Below are 21511 nucleotides of genomic sequence, written 5' to 3'. Positions count from 1 at the left end.
GTGACCAACAGGGTAGCATACTCATGGAAAAATTCAGCAGAAGTCAAGAGTGTATAGAAAGAGGTAGGAATTGTTGAGAGACAAGTCTGCATGGATCCCTCTATTTCTGCATGTCCTGGAACAGCTTTTATTTTGGACTATCTTTTCCAAGATGTTTGTATAGCAAACAGCTTGAGAGACAGAATGACATCTCCCTCTAGGGCAAATGAGAGTTCTGCTTGCAATTCAGAATATTAATGCTAATGTGTCCTCTGGGGCAAAAGCTAGGCAGATTTGCCAGTGGTTCCCTCATAAGATTGAGAGTTTCCTAAATTTGGTATACCTCAGTTGTGACACAGACCTGTGTACCCAACAGCCACCAGGGTTCACAGCACTACAGAGTAAAAAAAATGAAACAAACATAAAGCTTATGCTGCCTTCTATGCTTGCATAATAAGGTCCTTTGATTCTGATCAAGGAGTTTATCTTCCGCCAGCATCTAATCAACTGTGGCTGGATAACCTTTTATCTTGTAGGTAGGATAATATCTCAGACCCTTCACACTTTCTGATAAAGACCAAGATTAATAAACAGAGGTAACATGCTTGTAAGTTGGAGGACTCAAAATTATATCAGCTCTTCCAAAATTGATCTATAGATCAATGCATTATGGAGCAAAATTCCACAAGATTTTTCATAAAAATTGACAAGTTGACACTGATAGCCAAAGCAATCTTGAAAAAGAACTAACTTGGAGGATTTGTACACTCTCTGATCTTAAGACTTACTATAATGTATAGTAATTAAAGACATTGTGATGGTTGTATGAAATTAGAGAAATACATCAGTGGAACAAAATATGAAGCCCAGAAATTACCCTGCACATACACGGCCAAATGAACTTGACAGACACCAACTGTAATTAAATGGGGAAAGAAAAGCGTTCTCAACAAACAGTACTGTATCTACTGGTTATCATATTTTTTTAAAATGTGCTGATCCACACTTTACATCATGCATAATGACCTAAACTACAAAACTCCTATAAGAAAACATAGGCAAATACGTTTGAGGTCTTGGGATAGCCAAAGATTTCTTGGGAAAATGCAAAAAACACAAATTATAAAATAATAATAATAATAAGGCAAACAGCTCATTTCTTTTAAAAGGCAAAAGATTTCAACAGATGCTTCACAAAGAGGATTTACAAATGGCCAAAAAAATTCATGATAAGATGTTTAACTTCATCAGCATCAAGGAAATACAAATTAAAACCACAGTTAGATACCACTGTGCACCTACTAAAATTACCAAAATTAAAGACTAATACTACCAAAACACTGGAGAGAATGCAGAGTAACTGGATACTGGTGGAAGCTTAAAATGATACAACCACTGAGGAAAAATGTTTGTAAGAATCTTAGAGTGTGAAACCCTCACCTACATTATTATTTATCAATTACATTCTTAAATTAGGGGCTTTAAACAGTGGCAAAGTATCCACCTGCCAATGCAAAAGATGTAAGAGACATGGGTTCAATCCCTGGGTCAGGAAGATCCCCTAGAGGAAGGCATGACAACCCACTCCAGTATTCTTGCCTGGAGAACCCCATGGACAGAGGAGCTTGTCAGGCTATAGTCTGGGGGGGGTCACAAAAGAGTCAGACATGAGGGAAGTGACTTTGCACACAGCACATTCTTCAATAGCTATGTAACCCAGCCCCCACAAAATGAAAACACATGCCTACAGAAAGACCTGCATACAATGTTTATTGCAGATTAATTCATAATAATACAAAATTGGAAACAATACAAATATCCACCAACAGGAAAATAAACTGTGGTGTACAATAAAATATAACTTGCTAGTAAAAAGGAAAAAAACAATAATAAAAGCAAAACACTAATCAATTTCAAAAACATTATCATGAATGAAAGAAACCAGACACAAAGAAATATATACCATATGATCTCATTTATATCAAGTTTTAGTATAGACAAAATTAATACACGAAGCTAGAAATAGGAATAGTGGTAGCATGGGGTCGCGAAGAGTCAGACACGACAGAGCGACTTCACTTTCACTTTTCACTTTCATGCACTGGAGGAGGAAATGGCAACCCACTCCAGTATTCTTGCCTGGAGAATCCCAGGGACGGAGGAGCCTGGTGGGCTGCCGTCTATGGGGTCGCACAGAGTCGGACACGACTGACACGACTTAGCAGCAGCAGCAACAGAGGGGAGTATAGAAATAAATTGAAAAGATGCTCAAAGGAACTTCTTAGGGTGATGAAAATGTTCTATACCTTGACTGGGATACTGGGATGTTTATTACATGGGTATATATATTTGTCAAAACTCACCAAACTTTATACTTAAATCTATAGAATTTATTGTATGTACTTCTCAAATCCAAAAAAAAAAAAAAAATTAAAGGCTACAAAATAGATTTTATTTAAAACTTCTCAGGACTTCCCTAGTGGTTCAGGAGTAAAAAAGTCCAATGAATGGGATTCATTCTGCCAATGAAGGGACATGGGTTGGATCCCTGCTCTGAGAAGATCCCACATGCTTCAGGGCAACTAAGCCTGTGTGCCACAACAACTGAAGCTGGAGCGCCCAGGGCCCGTGCTCCACAACAAGAGAGCACCCCCCACTTGCTGCAACTAGCGAAAGCCTGAGCACAGCAACAAAGACCCAATGTATTCAGAAATAATAAAATAAAAATAGAATTTTATAAAAAAAAAAAAAAAATGTAAAAAGCTTCTTTTCCTCCAGATAGTCAAGGTCTGACATCCAAATTAGATAGGCTGAACTTCATATTATTTGCTCTGTTTCCACAGGTGTTGGGAGAGATAGACTTCTAGACTTTCCACAGCTACCAAGGCAACAACGCTAAGAAAACCATTAATCAAGATCTGACAGTGCCTATTTGCAATCAGAACACAGAGAACACCCCGGATTATAAAAGCAAGTGAAACCTACCTAAAGACCTAGTCAGGCACAATGTTGGCATTTGTGATTCTGGTGACCGTGACCCTAGGATCTGCTCACCATCCTGGTGAGCACTTTGAAGGGTAAGTAGCCTACGGCTTAAATTAGCAAGCCCTTCCTTGTTAACCAAAAAATTTGAACACATTACCCAATTTTAAATGTTCTCTTCTTCTTCTATATCTCATCATTTAGTGACAAGGTGTTCCGTGTCCATGTTGAAGATGAAAATCACATCAACTTACTCCGTGAGTTGGCCAGCACCAGGCAGGTAAATGCCAATCTATGCTTACAGGTTTCCTATAACAATATTTAAAAAATCTTAGATAAATTTTTAAAATCTTAAGATTGCACTGTGATTTCATCAAGGGAAAAATGACATGAAATATTAACTACAGCACTTTTGTAGCAAGAAATAAAAACTTGAAAAACATTTAGTGGCACCATGCCTTCATTGTCTGCCTAAATTCGATTGCCATAAGCCCTACAGAATTATAAATCTAGGGTAACTTTTTAAAGAGCTGCCTGAGCATGACAACTGGATGAGTCAAAATTGTTGCAAAGGTCAAAGAACATCTAATGTATAGCAACTTCCCTTCTAAGTCAAAGAGAAAAATGATCAACTTGGATATTACAGAAAAACTGGGCTTTGGTCCAACTTGAAATTTATTTCCACATCCCATGTATCATCTGTTCTCTTTGATTTTCTTTCATTCCAAATCAAAAAGCTTGAGTTTTCACGACCTTGATTCAGGCCCTCTTAATGATAGGACTTGAAGGGGGTAAAAATGATAAAAAGTCATGAGTGATTTTCATACTTTTATTTTACTATTAAGAAACCAAAATCTCTAGGCTACTTTATTTTTTTTTTAATTTACTGTATTATGGGGTTAAAACTGACATTTTAAATTATATATATATATATATAAGTGTATGTGTGTATATATATATTAGTGTATATGTATATATATATATATATATATATATATATATATATATTAGTGGCAGGGAGCTATTGTAGACCACAAATAGTTTACTTGATCCAATGCTGTCTTTTCATTAATATAAAAACCAAAACATGCAAAAAATAAAAAATAAAAAAATAAAAACCAAAACATTCTACTAGCTCCTAAGTATCTATCTATCTATCCATCCATTATCTTTCTATAGTTATCTTTTTAGCTTTTAAGATGTGGAGGGAAAAAAAAGGTAGAGAGTATCATAAACTGAAACAGATTCAGAAGGTTAGATATGAAAGAGAATTTGAAGTCATCTATTGCAGGCTTCCACTCAAATTTGAACTTCTTCAGTGGAAATAGCATCTCTGGTTGCTAGCCCTAGTAAAACTTGTTTGAGTACTTCCAAGGATAGTAGGAATACTTTTTCAAAGTAGCATTTGCCTTACAAACCACTCAAAGTCCAGTCCAGATGTTTTCACTGAGCTGAAAACTACCTTAACCTTGACCCATTGGACCTAGCTGAGTCAAATACTATCTCACTTCTGAGATTTATTAATACTCTTGGCACGGGTTTACAGACTCTTGGTCTTTCTGGTCACTTCTGGACATAGCTCAATCTTTCTGTCTATATTTATTTTTTTTAAATGTAGCTCTCAGAATTGACAATGGACCTCCAGGTGTACTCTGATTAATACATAGTGTAGGGCCACTGTCTGCTTTCATTTGTAAAGCAGACACTTACTAATGAGGTATGAGACTCTTTTTACAGCTTGAACAGTTAGAAGGCTCTTAGCTTATAGTAAACCTAATGCCGATCAAAGCTATCAGGGTAGTTTTTTTCTCACATGAAGCAAGGTATTCTTCCTTCTAGACTTGCCTAATTGATGTTTTAACCTAACTGCAGGATTTTATTATATATTTAGTCAGTTAAAAATTACCTTTATTGCATACTGAGACAGTTTTAAAAATGAATTCACTCAGGGAAATAATTTGCCCTAACTTCACATCACCAGCAAGCTTGATAAACATGTCTTCTTGACTTTTACCTTTGTCATGGATAGAGTAAAAATATTAAGTAAGTAAAGGGTCAGTACAGAATTAGGGGCATCTTCCATGATTCATTCTCTTAATATCTATTTATCAAGAGTCTCCAGTATGCCAGATGCAGTTAAGTAAGCACTGAAAGTGATGATAAATCAACGCATCTCAGATGAGTTTTCTCTCCTATCCATGCTACTGTGGTGTTACCTACAGCTAACACTGTGCTTTCCAGCTTATAAAGAAGAATGTAAATGTAGAGACTTGGTCAAACATTTTGCTAAGATCCAGATTCAGCACTCTGGCGGGCTAGTGTTTTCTTTCAATCATCACATGAAGTTAATTGGGCTTGACTTACTCTTGCTGTACACTGTGCTGGCTCCCAAGGATCACAGCTCCCTTTTCTGAGCATTCACAGCTCATATGCTTCCAGTTAACTTTGCCAGTATCCATGCCAGGCCCTGGGAGATCCTGCTTCTGAGATTCACCTGTCTTCTTGTTTATGAAATCCAAGACATGCCCCCTCCACTTTTCAGCGATCCCGTCAAGCTCTGATTCCTCTAAGATTGCTGAGAAAAAGTTTTGCAGTCACATCCTCTGCCTTTTTAGTTACCTAAAATTCAGCACTTTCTAGTAGTCAAGAGCAGAGAATCTGGACTCATATTTCCTGGGTTCAATTCCTGGCTCTATCACTTGCTAGCTGGACCTTGGACACTTCTCTGGGTCTCAACCATCTCATGTCTCAAATAAGGAGAATAAGACCATCTACCTTACAGAATTTTGTGAGATTTAAAAGAACTAATATAAGTAAAGCACTTGGAAAGAATTTACATAGTAAAAACTATGTGTTTGTTATTATGACCACCATGAGATCCAGGATTCTGAACGTAATTTACATGACCAGTATAATCCCTTCTCTCCTTATCTAACCTGGGCCTCAAAGTTCTCTTTCCAAAGAAGGTATTTCTCCTAAAATCTTAACATGTGAAAAATTATTTACTGAGGGTAATTTCATCTCTCAGTAGAAGTAGGAAAAAATAAGAGATAGTGTAACTCCTTAGAAAAGACAAAAGCCACACAAGAGTTAAATAAGGTTACTTCGTCTCTTCAGCTGCAAACATTATGCTTTAGCTCCAAGCCATGAGACAGCATGTTTCTTCTTTATTCATTCTACTTCCAATGTGATTGAAAAAGAGGTTTTACTCTTCTTAGTAATCTTGCAAGTATAGCATATTCTGGACTGTAGCCTTCCTGATAAGATCATTACAAGGGCATCTAGTCTGTGTATTCATCCTTGGCCATGTGTCCTTCCTCCCAGCTTTTGAACATGTCCTTTTAAAAGTTGAATGTATTGAAGAGACCTGTGACCACACTGGACTTTAGTAGCCTCCCTCTTTTCATTATTTAATTGTATAATAAAGGTTTTCTTTTACCTTCTTGTTCCTTTATTAGAGGCATTCACCACAAAACCTATCCTCTTCTCTCTATACTTTCCTGAACTCTGTTTCTCTAGATTCAGGTACACAACCAAAGTAACGTGGTTACAGTCTTCTAATGTTCCATCACTCCTATTATACTTGTTAAGTTCCTCCCCACTGTCTGGAACTAGACCTAGTTATCACCTCTTCCAACAAGAAAGGAAAATTCCATCAAGATAAATTAAGAGTTAATCCTATGCTGAATTTACAGTCAAACACAATGTGAAGAAACAAATATGTGTAAATATGTGAAGAACAGACATTATCCAACATAATTATTAATTTGTTTGCATGTCCTTCTTATTCCCAAAAGAATATAAGGTGAATACACTACTTTATCTTGTTTTTGCGCTGGTTTTGTATCACATTTTAGGACGGACTCTTTGGTTATTAGCCAGATGGATGGTTTAGTTGACATTCTCACAGTGCTATCACTTAGAGTTATTCCTTTATCTTCCAACAAATATTCTTTATGGTTCTTTGTTACTCAGATAAGTGGATTTATAAATTTACAACCTCAATCTGTGTATCTGTGTATGTGTATGTGCTCAGTTGCTCAGCCATGTCTGACTATTTGTGGCCCCACAGACTTGTAGCCCACCAGACTACTATGTCCATGGAATTTTTCAGGCGAGAATACTGGAATGGGTTGCCATTTCCCACTCCAGGGGATCTTCCGACCCAGGGATCGAATCTGTGTTTTTTTTGTCTCCTGCATTGGCAGGTGGACTCTTTACCACTAGTGGCAACTCCTTAACTTATAATTCAATTCCCCACAGCTCAGATCATATATTTTACTCTACTTCCATATTTTAAACATAGATCTCACTCACAAAGTGTTGGTAATTATTGAAATTTATATTTATCTCTTTGTGCTAATGTTTTAAGTTTATTATTTGTAACCATACTTAATGCATTAAAAACATCTTAGGGGCTATGATCTTCCTGATTTTTGGCTCCATGTCTCTTAAGAAGCACTGGTTACTAAGCCCAGGTTAGTAAGTATCCATCATATTTGTAGGACTCCATAGTGTTGGATGTATGTTTGCTGACCAATTTTCTCCTCGTCAAACTGAAGGTTTTAAGAGATTTCAGGTTAGGTCAGCAAGTCCTTTGTCAAACATGTTTATGAGATTTCTCTATCTCATTTGTAAAATATATATATATTTTTTATATATGTATGTATATGTGTGTATATATATATATACATATATATACACACACACCAATATTTGGCAGAGCCAAGACAGATGGACAAGAGGTTAAAAGATTAGGGAAGGCAACTTTCAATTTAATATCAAAAAGAAAACCATCTATAAGGCAATTAGGCTGTTCTGAAGCAGTACTAGATATATTCAAGATTGTATTAGAACTATCACCAAGGATGTTGTGTTACTCTAGGTGGAAAGCTAACTTCTTAACATAGCTTCTTCCAGAGCAGATCCTTAGACAAAGATTCAACGGCAGATTTCACTTGGAAAGTAAAGGGAGCCTGGGTAGAGAAGTGAGGAGCGATGCAGATAAAGGAGGGCAGCCAACAGAAGGGGCACTACAAAGTCGGCTAGCATACAGGATGACTAGAGCTTCATCCGACAGAGAAACTCTAGGAAAGGGTGCAAACCACACACTGCAAAATTATCCCACCTGAGAAGTGAGAGAATTGGAATATTTAGACACTTCCTTTCTAGGGTCATTGATTAAGCACTTCTCTGGAAAGTGCTTCTTTGGCAGCTCCTGCCTGCTGTGAGCTGTTAGGCCTTTTGCAGTTCTGGGAGAGCTTTCAAGCACAGATATGTAGATCTTGGCAGTGAGGAGTCTCCTGAGGAACACTAAAAGGTCCCAGTGTTGTGTGAGTAGGGCACTGTCTAATTGCCTACATGTGCTTGGAGAACATTATGTTCTTTACCAATTCTAAACCTCTGTGTCTGTAATCAAGATACACCTCCCTCTCCCATCCCACCATGGAATGACAGATATTTATGAAGAACACACATTCATGGTTAACTTTTTGGTACTGTTGTTTATTTTTTTATTTTGGCTGTATTGGGTCTTCATTGCTGCATGGGCTTTCTCTAGTTGCGGTAAGTGGGGGCTACTCTGTAGTTGCAGTGCACGAGTTTCTTATTGCAGTGGCTTCTCTTGTTGAAGAGCACAGGCTCTAAGGCACATGCACTTCAATAATTGTGGCTCATGAGCTCAGTAGTTGAGGTTCCTGGGTTCTAGAGAGCAGGCTCAGTAGTTGTGGTGCATGAGCTTAGTTGCCCTGGGGCATGGGGGACCTTTGAAGATCAGGGATTGAACCCCGTGTTTCCTGAATTGGCAGGCAGAGTCTCATTCTCCACTGAGCCACCAGAGAAGCCCCAGAGTTAACTTTTAAAAACTTCTCCTATAACGTGCTTGTCTTCATGGCCCTTCTTTCTACAGTGCTCGCTAACTAGAATTCATCACCAGCTCTTCCTTTCTCTATCTTTATCATGATAAGCTTCCTTCACTATCTTTTAACGTCTCATCTTTATCTTCTCATCACATTCAGTAGCCAATCCTTATCAAATTATCAATACTCTCTCCTTTCAGCAACTTAATGACAACCACACTCACTCTCTTTCTTCTGAAATCCCTCCTGTGTAATCCTAATGTCACACCTCCCACTGCGCTAACATTCCCTATGACCCTGACTCATGATTCAGCATCCTCTAGACATCTGCAGTAGCTGGAAGATTACCAGGACGGGAGATAGGCAACTGGGTTCTCCACAGGCATATCTAAAATTGAGTCATCTTAATATCTTACATCATCAGTTTCTATTTAACAACCTCTAAGTCTGCCCAAACTCCCAAGTTCCAAAGCAACAGTCCTAAATATCACCACCTGCCACATCTCTAGCCTGAGATTAGCTCATAAATATCTGAACAGGTACTGGGGGAGACAAAGAGCACAGAATGATCCAATGTCAGGGTCACCTTAGGCTTCTAGGCTTTTATTCAGCTCAAGGAAAGAACAGAAAATCAGAGACCTGTTAGAGGCAAGATGTCCTTGGTTAACATTTTCCCAAGGAAAAAAGGAGATTTGAAACCACACATCCACAAAGAAAAACATCGGAATTATCAAATATGTCATCCTACCTTTGTGCGTAATTGCCTCTAAAATCTCCCCATGTTTGATTTGCTCATGAGTGTGTTCCTAGTCTCAGGTGCAGAGCCTAGGACATAGTTGTTCTTTATTGTTGTTGTTCAGTCACTCAGTCATGTCTGACTCTTTGCAACCCCATGGACAGCAGCACGTCAGACTTTCCTGTCCTTCACTACTTCCCAGAGTGTGCCCAAACTCACGTCCATTGAGTCAGTGATGTCACCCAACCATCTCGTCCTTTGTCATCCCCTTCTCCTCCTGCCTTCAATGTTTTCCAGCATCAGGGTCTTTTCCAATGAGTCAGTTCTTTGCATCTGGTGGCCAAAGTACTGGACCTTCAGCTTCACCATCAGTCCTTCCAATGAATTTTCAGGACTGATTGCCTTTAGGATGGACAGGTTGGATCTCCTTACAGTCCAAGGGACTCTCAAGAGTCTTCTCCAACACCACAGTTCAAAAGACTCAATTCTTTGGTGCTCAGCCTTCTTTATACTGTTCATGGGGTTCTCAAGGAAAGAATACTGAAGTGGTTTGCCATTCCCTTCTCCAGTCAGATTGCCAGGTGAAATATCAATAACCTCAGATATGCAGATGACACCACCCTTATGGCAGAAAGTGAAGAACTAAAGAGCCTCTTGAAAGTGAAAGAGGAGAGTGAAAAAGTTGGCTTAAAGCTCAACATTCAGGAAACTAAGATCATGGCATCTGGTCCAATCACTTCATGGCAAATAGTGGGGAAACAATGGAAACAGTGGCTGACTTTATTTTTGGGGGCTCCAAAATCACTGCAGATGGTGACAGCAGCCATGAAATTAAAAGACATTTACTCCTTGGAAGAAAAGTTATGACCAACCTAGACAGCATATTAAAAAGCAGAGACATGACTTGCCAACAAAGGTTTGTCTAGTCAAGGCAAGGCTAAAGTTTTTCCAGTAGTCATGTAAGGATGTGAGAGTTGGACTATAAAGAAAGCTGAGTGCCAAAGAATTGACTCTTTTGAACTGTGGTGTTGGAGAAGACTCTTAAGAGTCCCCTAGACTGCAAGAAGATCCAACCAGTCCATCCTAAAGGAGATCAGTCCTGGGTGTTCATTGGAAGGACTGATGTTGAAGCTGAAACTCCAAAACTTTGGCCACCTGATGCAAAGAGCTGACTCATTGGAAAAGACCCTGATGCTGGGAAAGATTGAAGGCAGGAGGAGAAGGGGATGACAGAGGATGAGATGGTTGGATGGCATCACCGACTCAATGGACATGAGTTTAAGTAAACTCTGGGAGTTGGTGATGGACAGGGATGCCTGGCGTGCTGCAGTCCATGGGGTCACAAAGAGTCAGACACGACTCAGCCACAGACCTGAACTGAACTGAACTTTATGGTCCAACTCTCATATCCATATATGACTACTGGAAAAATCATAGTTTTGACTTTGTGTAATGTCTCTTCTTTTTATTATGCTGTCTAGGTTGGTCATAGCTTTTCTTCCTAGGAGCAAGCATCTTTTAATTTCATGGCTGCAGTCACCATCCACAGTGCTTTTGGAGCCCAAGAAAATATAATCTGTCACATAGTAGGTCCTCAGTGATGGTTGACAAATAATTGAACAAATGAAAATGTCAGCACACTGGTGGATTCTTGAGACTATCTTGTTTCTGTCCATGGTGCCAAGATGACCATCGTGGAAAGTTACAATTTTCCTCACTGATGGATTCTCCACAGGTCAGGGATGGTCTGGTTCCCACATTAGTGTGACTTGTACGGCACTGAGTTCCAAGAGAAACTCATACAATGAGTTCACTAAAAAGTAAAAGGGAAAGCTCCATTTCTCTCTATTAAATTTTGGGCTCCAGGTAATTCAGCATCATTCATTTATCACATATATCCATTACCACAAACACTGCTATGACCAATAAGCAACTGCTCTAGAAAATCAATAAACAGAAGACAGCAGTTATAGAACACTTCAATTAAATACCATTATGGGAGATAATCATATGCTCTTCATGCTTGTTGATAATTAATGCTATGTATGTATGTGTGTATAAACACTTTTATTGACATCCAACTGCTTGGTCCCAACTTTTGTCCACTCAAAAATAAAGGAGATATATAAAGGAGATATTTATAAGAGATTTCATGGATAATTTGATTCATAATAATTCACGGGGGTAATGTGCTCGCTAGTGATGATTCACCCATTGAATTATTGGTATCTGATACAATATGTCTTATTCATTATTCAGCTGGATTTCTGGAAACCAGATTCAGTCACACAAATCAAACCTCACAGTACAGTTGACTTCCACGTTAAAGCAGAAGATACTGTCACTGTGGAAGACTTTCTGGGGCAGAACGGACTACAATATGAGTAAGCTTATGTTTTATGGTTATGAAAATTCTCTGTCAGGTATGCTCTCATCCCAGGAAGATAACAATAAGACCAAGACACTGGCCTCCTCAGGGCCCCACACAAAGGTCATGGCAGAGCTGGCCCTGAATTTCAAGTCTGATGACGTTAGGCCTGAGAGACTTTGTGTTGAATTATTGCCCTAATAAAAACAGGCCTGGCTCTAGAATCCCAAATTTTTAGCCAGATATTTGACCTGCTCCTAGTTCACAATGTTCTCCTAAGTGAAGGCAGTTGTCCATCTGTTGATCCAACAAATAGATAGTGAGCACCAATCTATCATACAATAAATGCTGGGAAAAAAGATAGGACCCGCCCCCTTCACAGGAAAATGAACAAAGGATTGCAATACCTTTAATAGATGTCAAGAAGAGTGAAGAGCTAGAGATGCAGGTGAATAGATTAAGTTGAAGGATCACAGGGGGCCATACTAGGAAAGGAGCCTTCAACTGAGAATTAAAAGACTGATGAGTTAGCCAGACAAGACAAGGAAAAAAATCACACTCCAGGCAGAGAACAGACTTGATGCTTAGACTTAGAACTTCCCTCCATCTTCATTTAAGGGAAGGTGGGAATAACCAAATTAAATGACTAAAGTAGAAAAATTCAACTTTAGTCTTTAGTCTAAAGCAGAGTTTTTCCTCCAAAGAGTGAGTCAGCGAGGAGCAAAGAAACAGTCTCCAGCTCCAGTCCTGAACCATCAAATATTTATCCGACAATCCCCAAACATAAGCACAAGTCTCCATTACATTTTGAGAAACTGACCTACATAATTTTCACAGAAATTTTCTATTATTTTTTACATCTTAAAAATATAGAATAGTATTTATGCCAGTAAAGATATCAAAATTATCACCTATAAAATCTTCACCTCCATCAGGAGAAGTGGTGCAGAATAATGCAACAAGCAAATGCTTTGGGAAAAAAATACACAAGAAGACTGAAATCCCAAGTCTTCAACTTCCTGGCTGTGTGATATTGGATAATTTGCTTAACCTTTCTGAGCTTCAGTTTCCTTGACTTTATAAAGAAAGGATCCTTAGAATCGTATTTTCATAAAGTGAAGATAAATATAATACCACTTTCAAAGGGCTGTTGTGAAGATGAAACTAAACAATATATAAATAAATTGCAACTGACATTGTTATCACTGTGAATGCCGCTATGGTTTACTATTCGTACTACTGCATAAAGAGGGAGATCATACATTTTTTAAAGGTGAACAGAAACTGTTTTGTTTAACCCCATTATCATACTTCACACAGCTTAGCTATCTGCTTCAGCCTGAGGGAAGTGTCAAAATGTGACCTTAAGAATTGACTATCTTTTTAAAACAAAGATATAATGCAGTAAGTTTCAAAATGTGACTGAGATTCATGTCTGTGATATTTTGCTCTTTTCATTACACTAGGAAGGACTTCTAAAATCCTAGCCTTTAGGAGCCCTCAATAATGTTCAAAAACATGACAGTTTCTCTAAAAGTCTTCAAGAAAAACAAAAGGAAGATCAGCGACCATAAGCTAACCCTAGTCGCTTGAATTGATGTCCTTATTCTACTCAGACCACAAAATGGTAGAACAGCTTCTAATTGAGTATCAGTCTTCTTTTAGCAGGTAGAAAATTCATGCACTTTTATACCAGGTAAACTTTTAGGGAACTATGTATGAATGCTGTCTCATGTAGAACACAGGATGTTCCCTGAGGACAAGATCTTGTTAATTTTTGCTTAGCACATTAGTGGCTTATAATTTTCTAAATATTAAGTAATAATAAGTCCCTAGAAATCCTGTAGAAGCACACCAGCAATATCTTTGCCAGGGATGCAAGCAGTCCCTGGGCATCCCATTATTACCTTGTATGGTAGCTAATGTGTATTTAGATGGTTTCCTGCCAGCAAGAATTTGCAGTTTTTCTATGTAACGGGCTTCCCTGGTGGCTCAAACAGTAAAGAATCTGCCTGCAGTGCAGGAGACCCAGGTTCAATACCTGGGTCGAGAAGATCCCCTGTAGAAGGGAATGGCAACCCACTCCAGCATTCTAGCCTTGAGAAAACCATGGAGAGAGGAGCCTGGCCAGCTACAGTCCATGGAGTCGCAAAGAGTCGGACACAATTGAGCAACTAACATTTTCACTTTCTATGTAAGAGGAAACATTTACTGCACACGTTTCACCAAAACAGCTTTTCAGATTTTTCAATGATTCCAGCTCTCTTCATCAAGACTTGCATCAGTTGGTAGTTTTAATCAGGTTCTGAATTACCATGGGAAAAAATTCAAAATGTGTGCACCAAGGAAAATAACTGCACACGTTTCACCAAAACAGCTTTTCAGATTTTTCAGTGATTCCAGCTCTCTTCACCAAGACTTGCATCAGTTGGTAGTTTTAATCAGATTCTGAATTACCATGGGAAAAAATTCAAAATGTGTGCACCAAGGAAAATAACTATATTTTTAAATGCTTATGTTGTACCCTAGGTACACAAAGACTAAGAATTGAATGGTGTAAATCTCGCACTTATGGTTCTGAACGTTGACAGAACCTTTCGGTGGGTCTATGTCCTACCCAATCCAGGAAGAGACTGATTGTTGCTTTCTATCTGTAATATTTTTCTGCATATTGCAGATCTGAATAGTAAAGTGTCCTTGGATAACAATGTGTACACAGTAATGTTCTTCAGTGGCAATGGATGTGTAGTCTGGGAAGTGACCAAATACTCCATTTTCAGGAATCTAAAAGGGGGAGAAAACTGTCATGTCTCTCCTCCTCAGACATTGTATTTCTTGCTTTGTTGGGAGTCTCTTATCTAATTTGCATGCAAACTTGAAAAAAAAGAAGTTGGATAGCACTACAAAAGAAACATATAAAAGTATAAAATAGTGTACATGCCTCTGTACTTTGGAGCTGTAATGCAGTCCCTGTTACATTAAGAGGCATTGTTTTAATCTCCTGTAATAGAAGCTCATTATTTAGTAATAATATTTTGTAATATAGCTAAAGTAGTGCTTTATCCTAAATCTAATAAAATCAAATAATCATAGGGCTGGAAGGGTTCATTTAAGGTCAATCCCTTACCTTCAGGCAAAAATCAGCACCACATTTCAACCTCATTCTGATAGTCTTTTGTAACTTACTAGAGGACACTTTTATTCTTGGGTGTCATCTTAAATCTAATTGGTTTTATTATGCTTCTTTGTTTTGATTATTGATGAAAATGTTTAATATTTAACACAACAATAACTCTAACAGAATGTCTCCTTTTAGTACCAAACAAAACACCAACCTCCAAGTAGTCACTTATTCTCCCAAATAATTTGAATCTGAAGATTGGATGAAAAAGTAAAGATATTGCAACATGCTCTGGAAACCCTACTTCCTACTCCATTTAGAGCTGGTTCATGGTAGGTCAGAAAGCACCATGGGTATGGATACAAATGTCTATTGAATGTCCTGAGGCTGGGAGCAATTAATTCATGATTTCTTTTCTCTGGGCACCCATTAAGAAGCCATGTGACCTAGATGATTATTTTACTTGTTCACTGAAAATGGAAAATCTTGATAAAGGGAAAGTGGATGTCATTGACCATTTCCTCTTGTATTTTTAGTTTTGCCATTCTGTTAGAGAAGCTTATACTTACCAGCCAGGATTGTTCTTTCAAATTGATGATCTTGGAATATAGCTGTTTTCTTAAAGGTTTCTGCCTACTGATTTTTGGTTTTCAAGGTTTTTGTTTTGCTTGCTTTGGCTTTGCTTGTTTTTAGTTTTTAGTTACATTTGAAAATCATTTTCCTAAACTATCTCAATTCTAGACACTTGCTTCCCTGGAGTTTATGAAGATGGTGAGGTGAAAAAGTGAAAGTGTTAGTCGCTCAGTCATGTCTGACTCTTTGTGACCCCGTGGACTGTAACTTGCCAGGCTCCTCTGTCCATGGAATTCTCCAGGCAAGAATACTGGAGTGGGTAGCCATTCCCTTCTCCAAGGGATCTTTCCAACCCAGGGATCAAAGCTGAGTCTCCTGCATTACAGGCAGATTCTTTACGGTATGAGTCACTAGGGAAGCCCATAACTGGCAACTTTACTATAGTTTAACTTTTTTCCATAAACCTTGAAAAAATCTATATAAATGACCAAGACCTATGAATCTGAGTCAGGTCATTGCATTTTAGAACTGAAAAGGACACTGAATATCAGCTAACCAAATAACTCGTCATAAAAATTATGAAAGTAAGGCCCAGAGATTAAATGACTTTGCTGAAACCAATCTACATATGAGGCAAAACGATGACCCTCATCTTTTGATTTCTAACTCTAGATTCTTCCTAATTCTACCCTATTTCCTAACAATCCAACTTGGGTGTTATAATTAACTTATATAATCAAATAACAATCACTTATTATAATCATTGTTCCTAACCATAGCAAGCAGAATGACTGCCCCCGCCCTAAGAAAAGGACTATATTCCAATCTCTAGAACATCTGAATGTGTTACGTTAATGGCAAAGAAAAGAATGTATATGGAATTAAGGTTGCTATGGAATTAAGGCTGCTAAGCAGCTGAACTTAAAATAGGTAGATTATTCTAAATATATGGGCTTCCCAGCTGGCCTTATAGTAAAGAATTCACCTGCCAATGCAGGAAACACAGGTTCAATCCCTGGGTGGGGAGGATCCCTTACAACAGGAAATGGCAACTCACTCCAGTCAGTATTCTTGCCTGGAAAATCCCATGGACAGAGGAGCCTGGTAGGCTGCAGTCCTGGTAGCCTACAGACTCCTGGTAGGCTAGGAGTTGCAAGAGTCACACAAGACTGAGCAACGGAGCACAGCATACAGCGCAGCATTCTAGATGACCCCCAAGTAATCACGGGGTCCTTACAAGAGGAAGAGAGAGGCAGAAGAGGAGGTCAGAGTGATGAAACATGAGAAGGACTTGAGCTGCTGTTTCTGGCTTTGAAAATGGAGCAGGGCAAACAGCCGAGGAACGTGGGCAGCTTCTAGAAGCTATAAAGGGCAAGGAATCAGATTCTTCCCTAGAGCTTCCAGAAAGGAGCATATCCCTGTGGACACACTGATTTTTACCCCAGCAAGACCTGTGCTGGACTTCTAAATCATAAAATAATAAACTCATGTTGTTTTAAGCCACTTAGTTTGTGCTAACTAACAGCAACCATAGAAATGAAAACACTAACAAAGTACTGATGGGTGTGCTTAGTGGGAAATTTTCTTTCCACAGAATAAATTTTAAACTCTTCTCCTTTTCCATTTTATTTTTTTTTAATACTACCTTAAGAGAGTTAAGACCTTAAGACAGTGTTTCCTTCTTGCTAGGAAATCCATACCATTTAGTATTGATTTACTGTATTTTTCCATAAACAGATGCAAGTTCACGCCCAAGTTAACCAAATGAAGGAGAGACCAGGAGGGAGGTTCGGAGAATGTCCCTGACATACTTCATCAGAATGCCCTTGGGGCAGTCGGAAGAGACTTTTGATGTGCGGCTACAATTCTCTGTGTGTCAGATAAAAATATTTCAAGGCTTGACTGTGGATAATAGAAGTTTCTGCAAGCTAGCTACTGCCCATAATGTTTACAGTGCTATGACCAAGGACATTAATGCTCATAAAATTTTGTCCCTTCTAAATACACTTTCCATTCAGAAGCTACAAAGTCAAAGTCACACATACCCACACCTTCACCCTTGCCTCTTATAATATACACTTCCACCCGAATAATCGTTTTTAGGAAATAGCAGGCCTCAAAGTTTCTGTCAGCAATTTTCGTATTACCTTGCTACAGGGCCACTCTTAGATTACTTTAAACATGCCAAAAGAAAGACAAGTGGAAGCTAGTACTTTACACTCAGTGTTCTTTTGTCTAATAAAGCTTTAATAGCTTGTTAATATTTCTGAATTTCCAGGCATCTAGGTATTTTTCTCAAACCCTAAAGAAAGGCCTCAGATGACTGGATGTCCCAATTTTCCTGGGAATGAATGGGTTGCTGGGACATGGGACTTCCAGTGCTAAAACAAGGGAAGTCTTGAGCAAGAAAGACCATAGGTAGGCTTGAGGGCATGCCTTTGTGCGGCAGCCCAAGGCCCTGACCCAGAGTGCCCCAGATACCAGGGAAATCATTTTTCAAATTTAAGGTCCAAGGACAGCCAAACAAGTTTGGGCCAAAGAAGAGCCTGCCTTACTCATACTCTCTGGTACCCTTCTCAATGATTTTCTCACTTTCTGAGACAAGTAGCTCAAGTTGAAGAGCATAATCAGAGGACACATTTGACTAGCAGAGACTGGGTTGTTGCACATGTTCACTGGGAAACATGCTTATGTTCACAGGAGCACTTCCTCTGATTTATTACAGGGTATTGATAAGCAACCTGAGATCCATGCTGGAGGCTCAGTTTGATAGCAGAGTCCGTACTACTGGACACAGTTACGAGAAGTACAACAAATGGGAAACGGTATGAAGTATATGTGATTTAGACCGACATTGCCTTGAGAACTGAACTGAGAATGTCACATTAATCCATCAATGGTTCCATTTCGTAGATAGAGGCATGGACTGAACAAGTCGCCAGTGAAAATCCAGACCTCATCTCTCGCAGTGCCATCGGAACTACATTTTTAGGAAACACTATATACCTCCTCAAGGTAATCCTTTTTAACCATAACCTTGCCATGTCTGAGCACTTTAAATCAATGAATTCTAACACAGTAACATCTGTTTCACAGACATGTTCATCTCAAACATTGTTGTAACTCTTTCTCTGCCTACATCCCTCAGGGAATCAAACAGAGTATCCAGATTCTTTTATCATGTGTGAATTTTTAAATCATTATCTTGATTTATCCAAAAGGAAAAAATGCAGTAAAATAGGAGAAGTCCTATAAATTTAACCACAATTCCTGTAAGCAATGTAAATGATCATCTACCTTGATGGAATTCTCCTCTCCCAGATGTTGTTTGCAAATCCATTTGCTAAAGAGGTTCATAAACTTCATGTCTATCAGATAACATTACACAGCGTATCAACAATTTGTTACTTTTGTCCTCTAATGCCATTTTTATTATGCAACTCTAATGAAGAAAATAAAAAGACAAGGAATAAGTGGGAGAAAAGAAAAAAATCTTACAATATTAGCAACAATCATGATTACTTCTAATTACTTATCCAGTCATCTTGGTCATGTCATCTAATAATAGCAATAGAAAATAACCTCCATGTGAGTACAATTAAGCAGAGTAATCAAGCATCTTCTGAAAATATGAGCTTGTCAAGCTTAATAAAAATAACAAACAACCATGTCAGCCTCCAGCTTAAACACTGTGAGTGTCTATAGGCAAGAATACACTGTGCAAGTATTATGTTTTAATTTAATCATGGAATATATCTCTTGTTGCTGTCAAGTGTCACCAGTGGAGTCCAAACCCCAGACAGGTAGTGAATGTTAACCTCTGAATGTGATGAATCACGGTCTTCCTTTTCCTTTTGTTTGCAATAGGTTGGCAAACCTGGATCAAATAAGCCCGCCATTTTCATGGACTGTGGTTTCCATGCCAGAGAGTGGATTTCCCCTGCATTTTGCCAGTGGTTTGTCAGAGAGGTCAGTATGTAGGATGATTACTGACAGAGCAAAGTAGAAAGTATTTTTTTATTTCAATCAATCCCTTCTAAATTAGCTATAATAAAAGAAAATAGCAGCACAGAAAAAAATCATAATTCCAAGTTCCAAGCTATAAAGGTCACCTAGAAAACTTGATAAGGCAAAATTTTAAAACAGTTAGCAAATTCTATTTATTGGAATTTCACTCATCTTAATTTTCTCACCCACTTTTGCGAAAAAGGCTAACAGGTAGTAAGTACAGTGAATAGGTCATTGAAAAGTTGTGATTGGGGTAAACCACTAACTTGACCATTATCTCCTAGATAATAATCAGTGTATATTTCAGAATAAAAGAAAATAACACATAGGAGCCCCTACTGTAAATGATACTGTTTTTCACTCTTTTATAAAGCTCAAGGTAAGATATGTGTGAAAACTCTTTTAAATACCCATAAGCCCATAAATGATATAAAAAGATAATTCAGTCAAGAAAGAAAAGGAAGGAACAGTTCTTTCTTATGGAAGAATTACAACTAATGGATGTACAAATGAGCAAAACAGAAAGCCATCATTAGAGCACCATAATAATAAATGCTTCATGAAAACCTACAGATGGATACAAAAATTATGGGGTAAAAGTTTAAAGAGAAATAGGTTATTTGCAGCATCAAAGCATTTCCCCCAAAATGTATTATACTATATTACACAAGCAAAATTTATAGTAGAGAAACCTAGCAGTGACTACCTTAACCAAGTGATCAGGTTAACAACACTAGTAACATCACCAGTGTAAGATATAATCGTTATCATGTAACCCCTGATATTGTGCACTAAGAAGATAAACCATCTTTTTGGTATTCTTTCCCAAAACGCACAACTTCCTTCTAATCATTACAAAATAAATAAATAAATAAACTCAAATTGAGGGACCTTCTGTAAAATACCCAGACCAGTACTCATTAACAATGTCAAAGTCATAATGAAAAGTCAAAGGAATTGTCACAGATAAGAAGAGACTAAGGAGACATGACAACCAAATACAATGTGGGAGCCTAGATTGGATCTTGCAATAGAAAAAGGACATTAGTGAAAAAAAAATAGTGAAATCTGAATTAAAGTCTATAGTTTATAGTACTGTACCATTATTAATTGCTTCACTTTGATCATTGTACCATGGTTATGTAAGATGGTAACATTTAGGGAACCCGGGTGAAGGGTATATGAGAACTCCCTGTACTTGCAGCTCTTCTATAAGTTTCTAAAATTATCTCAAAAGTAAAATTACATTTAAAATATTGAAGTACTTTAAAAATATAAGAATATTATTATATACAATATACTTTTGTATAAAGCATTTTCTGTATGAATTCATTAGGCTCTTGGTGTCTAGACATGTTATGTGTCCAACTGGCACCATTTAATTTCAGTGAGTTATTGCACCATCTATAGGACTTCCCAGGTGGCGCTAGTGGTAAAGAATCTGCCTGCCAATGCAGAAGATGCAAGAGACATGTGTTCAACCCCTGGGTCGGGAAGATCCCCCAGAGGAAGGCATGGCAACCCACCCCAGTATTCTTGTCTGAAGAATCTCATAGACAGAGGAGCCTGGCAGACTACTGTCCATAGGGTTGCAGAGTCAGACACAAGTGAAGTGATTTAGCATGCACACTCACCATCTGCTCTCTAGGAGAAAGAACTTTCATCATTACTTTGGTTACCTCCAATTATAGACCACCAACAAAACATACTTTATACCTCCTCCAACCTAAAAAGCACATGCTTTGTCATGTATTAATAAACATACATGTGTAGAGCCACAAAGAGTATTTAAAAACCATTACTACATAGAAGTCTTAAATGTTTTAAAATCTATTCAAGCAAGCCTAGGGAAGAGCTGAAGGTAAATTTAATATGATCCTGGGGCT

The 21511-nt window shown here is 38.1% G+C and overlaps 2 protein-coding genes across 3 annotated transcripts in view; one reads left to right on the top strand and one right to left on the bottom strand.

Moving 5' to 3' along the window:
• LOC145539796 (uncharacterized) overlaps positions 1 to 21511 on the bottom strand; it is a 634383-nt gene that overhangs the window by 532916 nt on the left and 79956 nt on the right. The window lies entirely within an intron of this gene.
• The window catches only part of CPB1 (carboxypeptidase B1), a 34789-nt gene continuing 16263 nt past the window's right edge, over positions 2986 to 21511 (top strand). The window contains exons 1-6 of the mRNA XM_081573947.1: positions 2986 to 3056; positions 3166 to 3241; positions 11815 to 11939; positions 18343 to 18442; positions 18531 to 18632; positions 19485 to 19586. Coding sequence (XP_081430073.1) covers positions 2986 to 3056; positions 3166 to 3241; positions 11815 to 11939; positions 18343 to 18442; positions 18531 to 18632; positions 19485 to 19586 — 576 coding nt within the window. The remainder of the gene's footprint in view (positions 3057 to 3165; positions 3242 to 11814; positions 11940 to 18342; positions 18443 to 18530; positions 18633 to 19484; positions 19587 to 21511) is intronic.

Source organism: Giraffa tippelskirchi, chromosome 2, assembly GCF_054371585.1.
Source record: "Giraffa tippelskirchi isolate mGirTip1 chromosome 2, T2T-mGirTip1v1.2.pri, whole genome shotgun sequence".
NCBI classification, from domain to species: Eukaryota; Metazoa; Chordata; class Mammalia; order Artiodactyla; family Giraffidae; genus Giraffa; species Giraffa tippelskirchi.
Note: the sequence above shows the minus strand (reverse complement) of the source record. Positions and strands in the feature narration are given on the sequence as shown.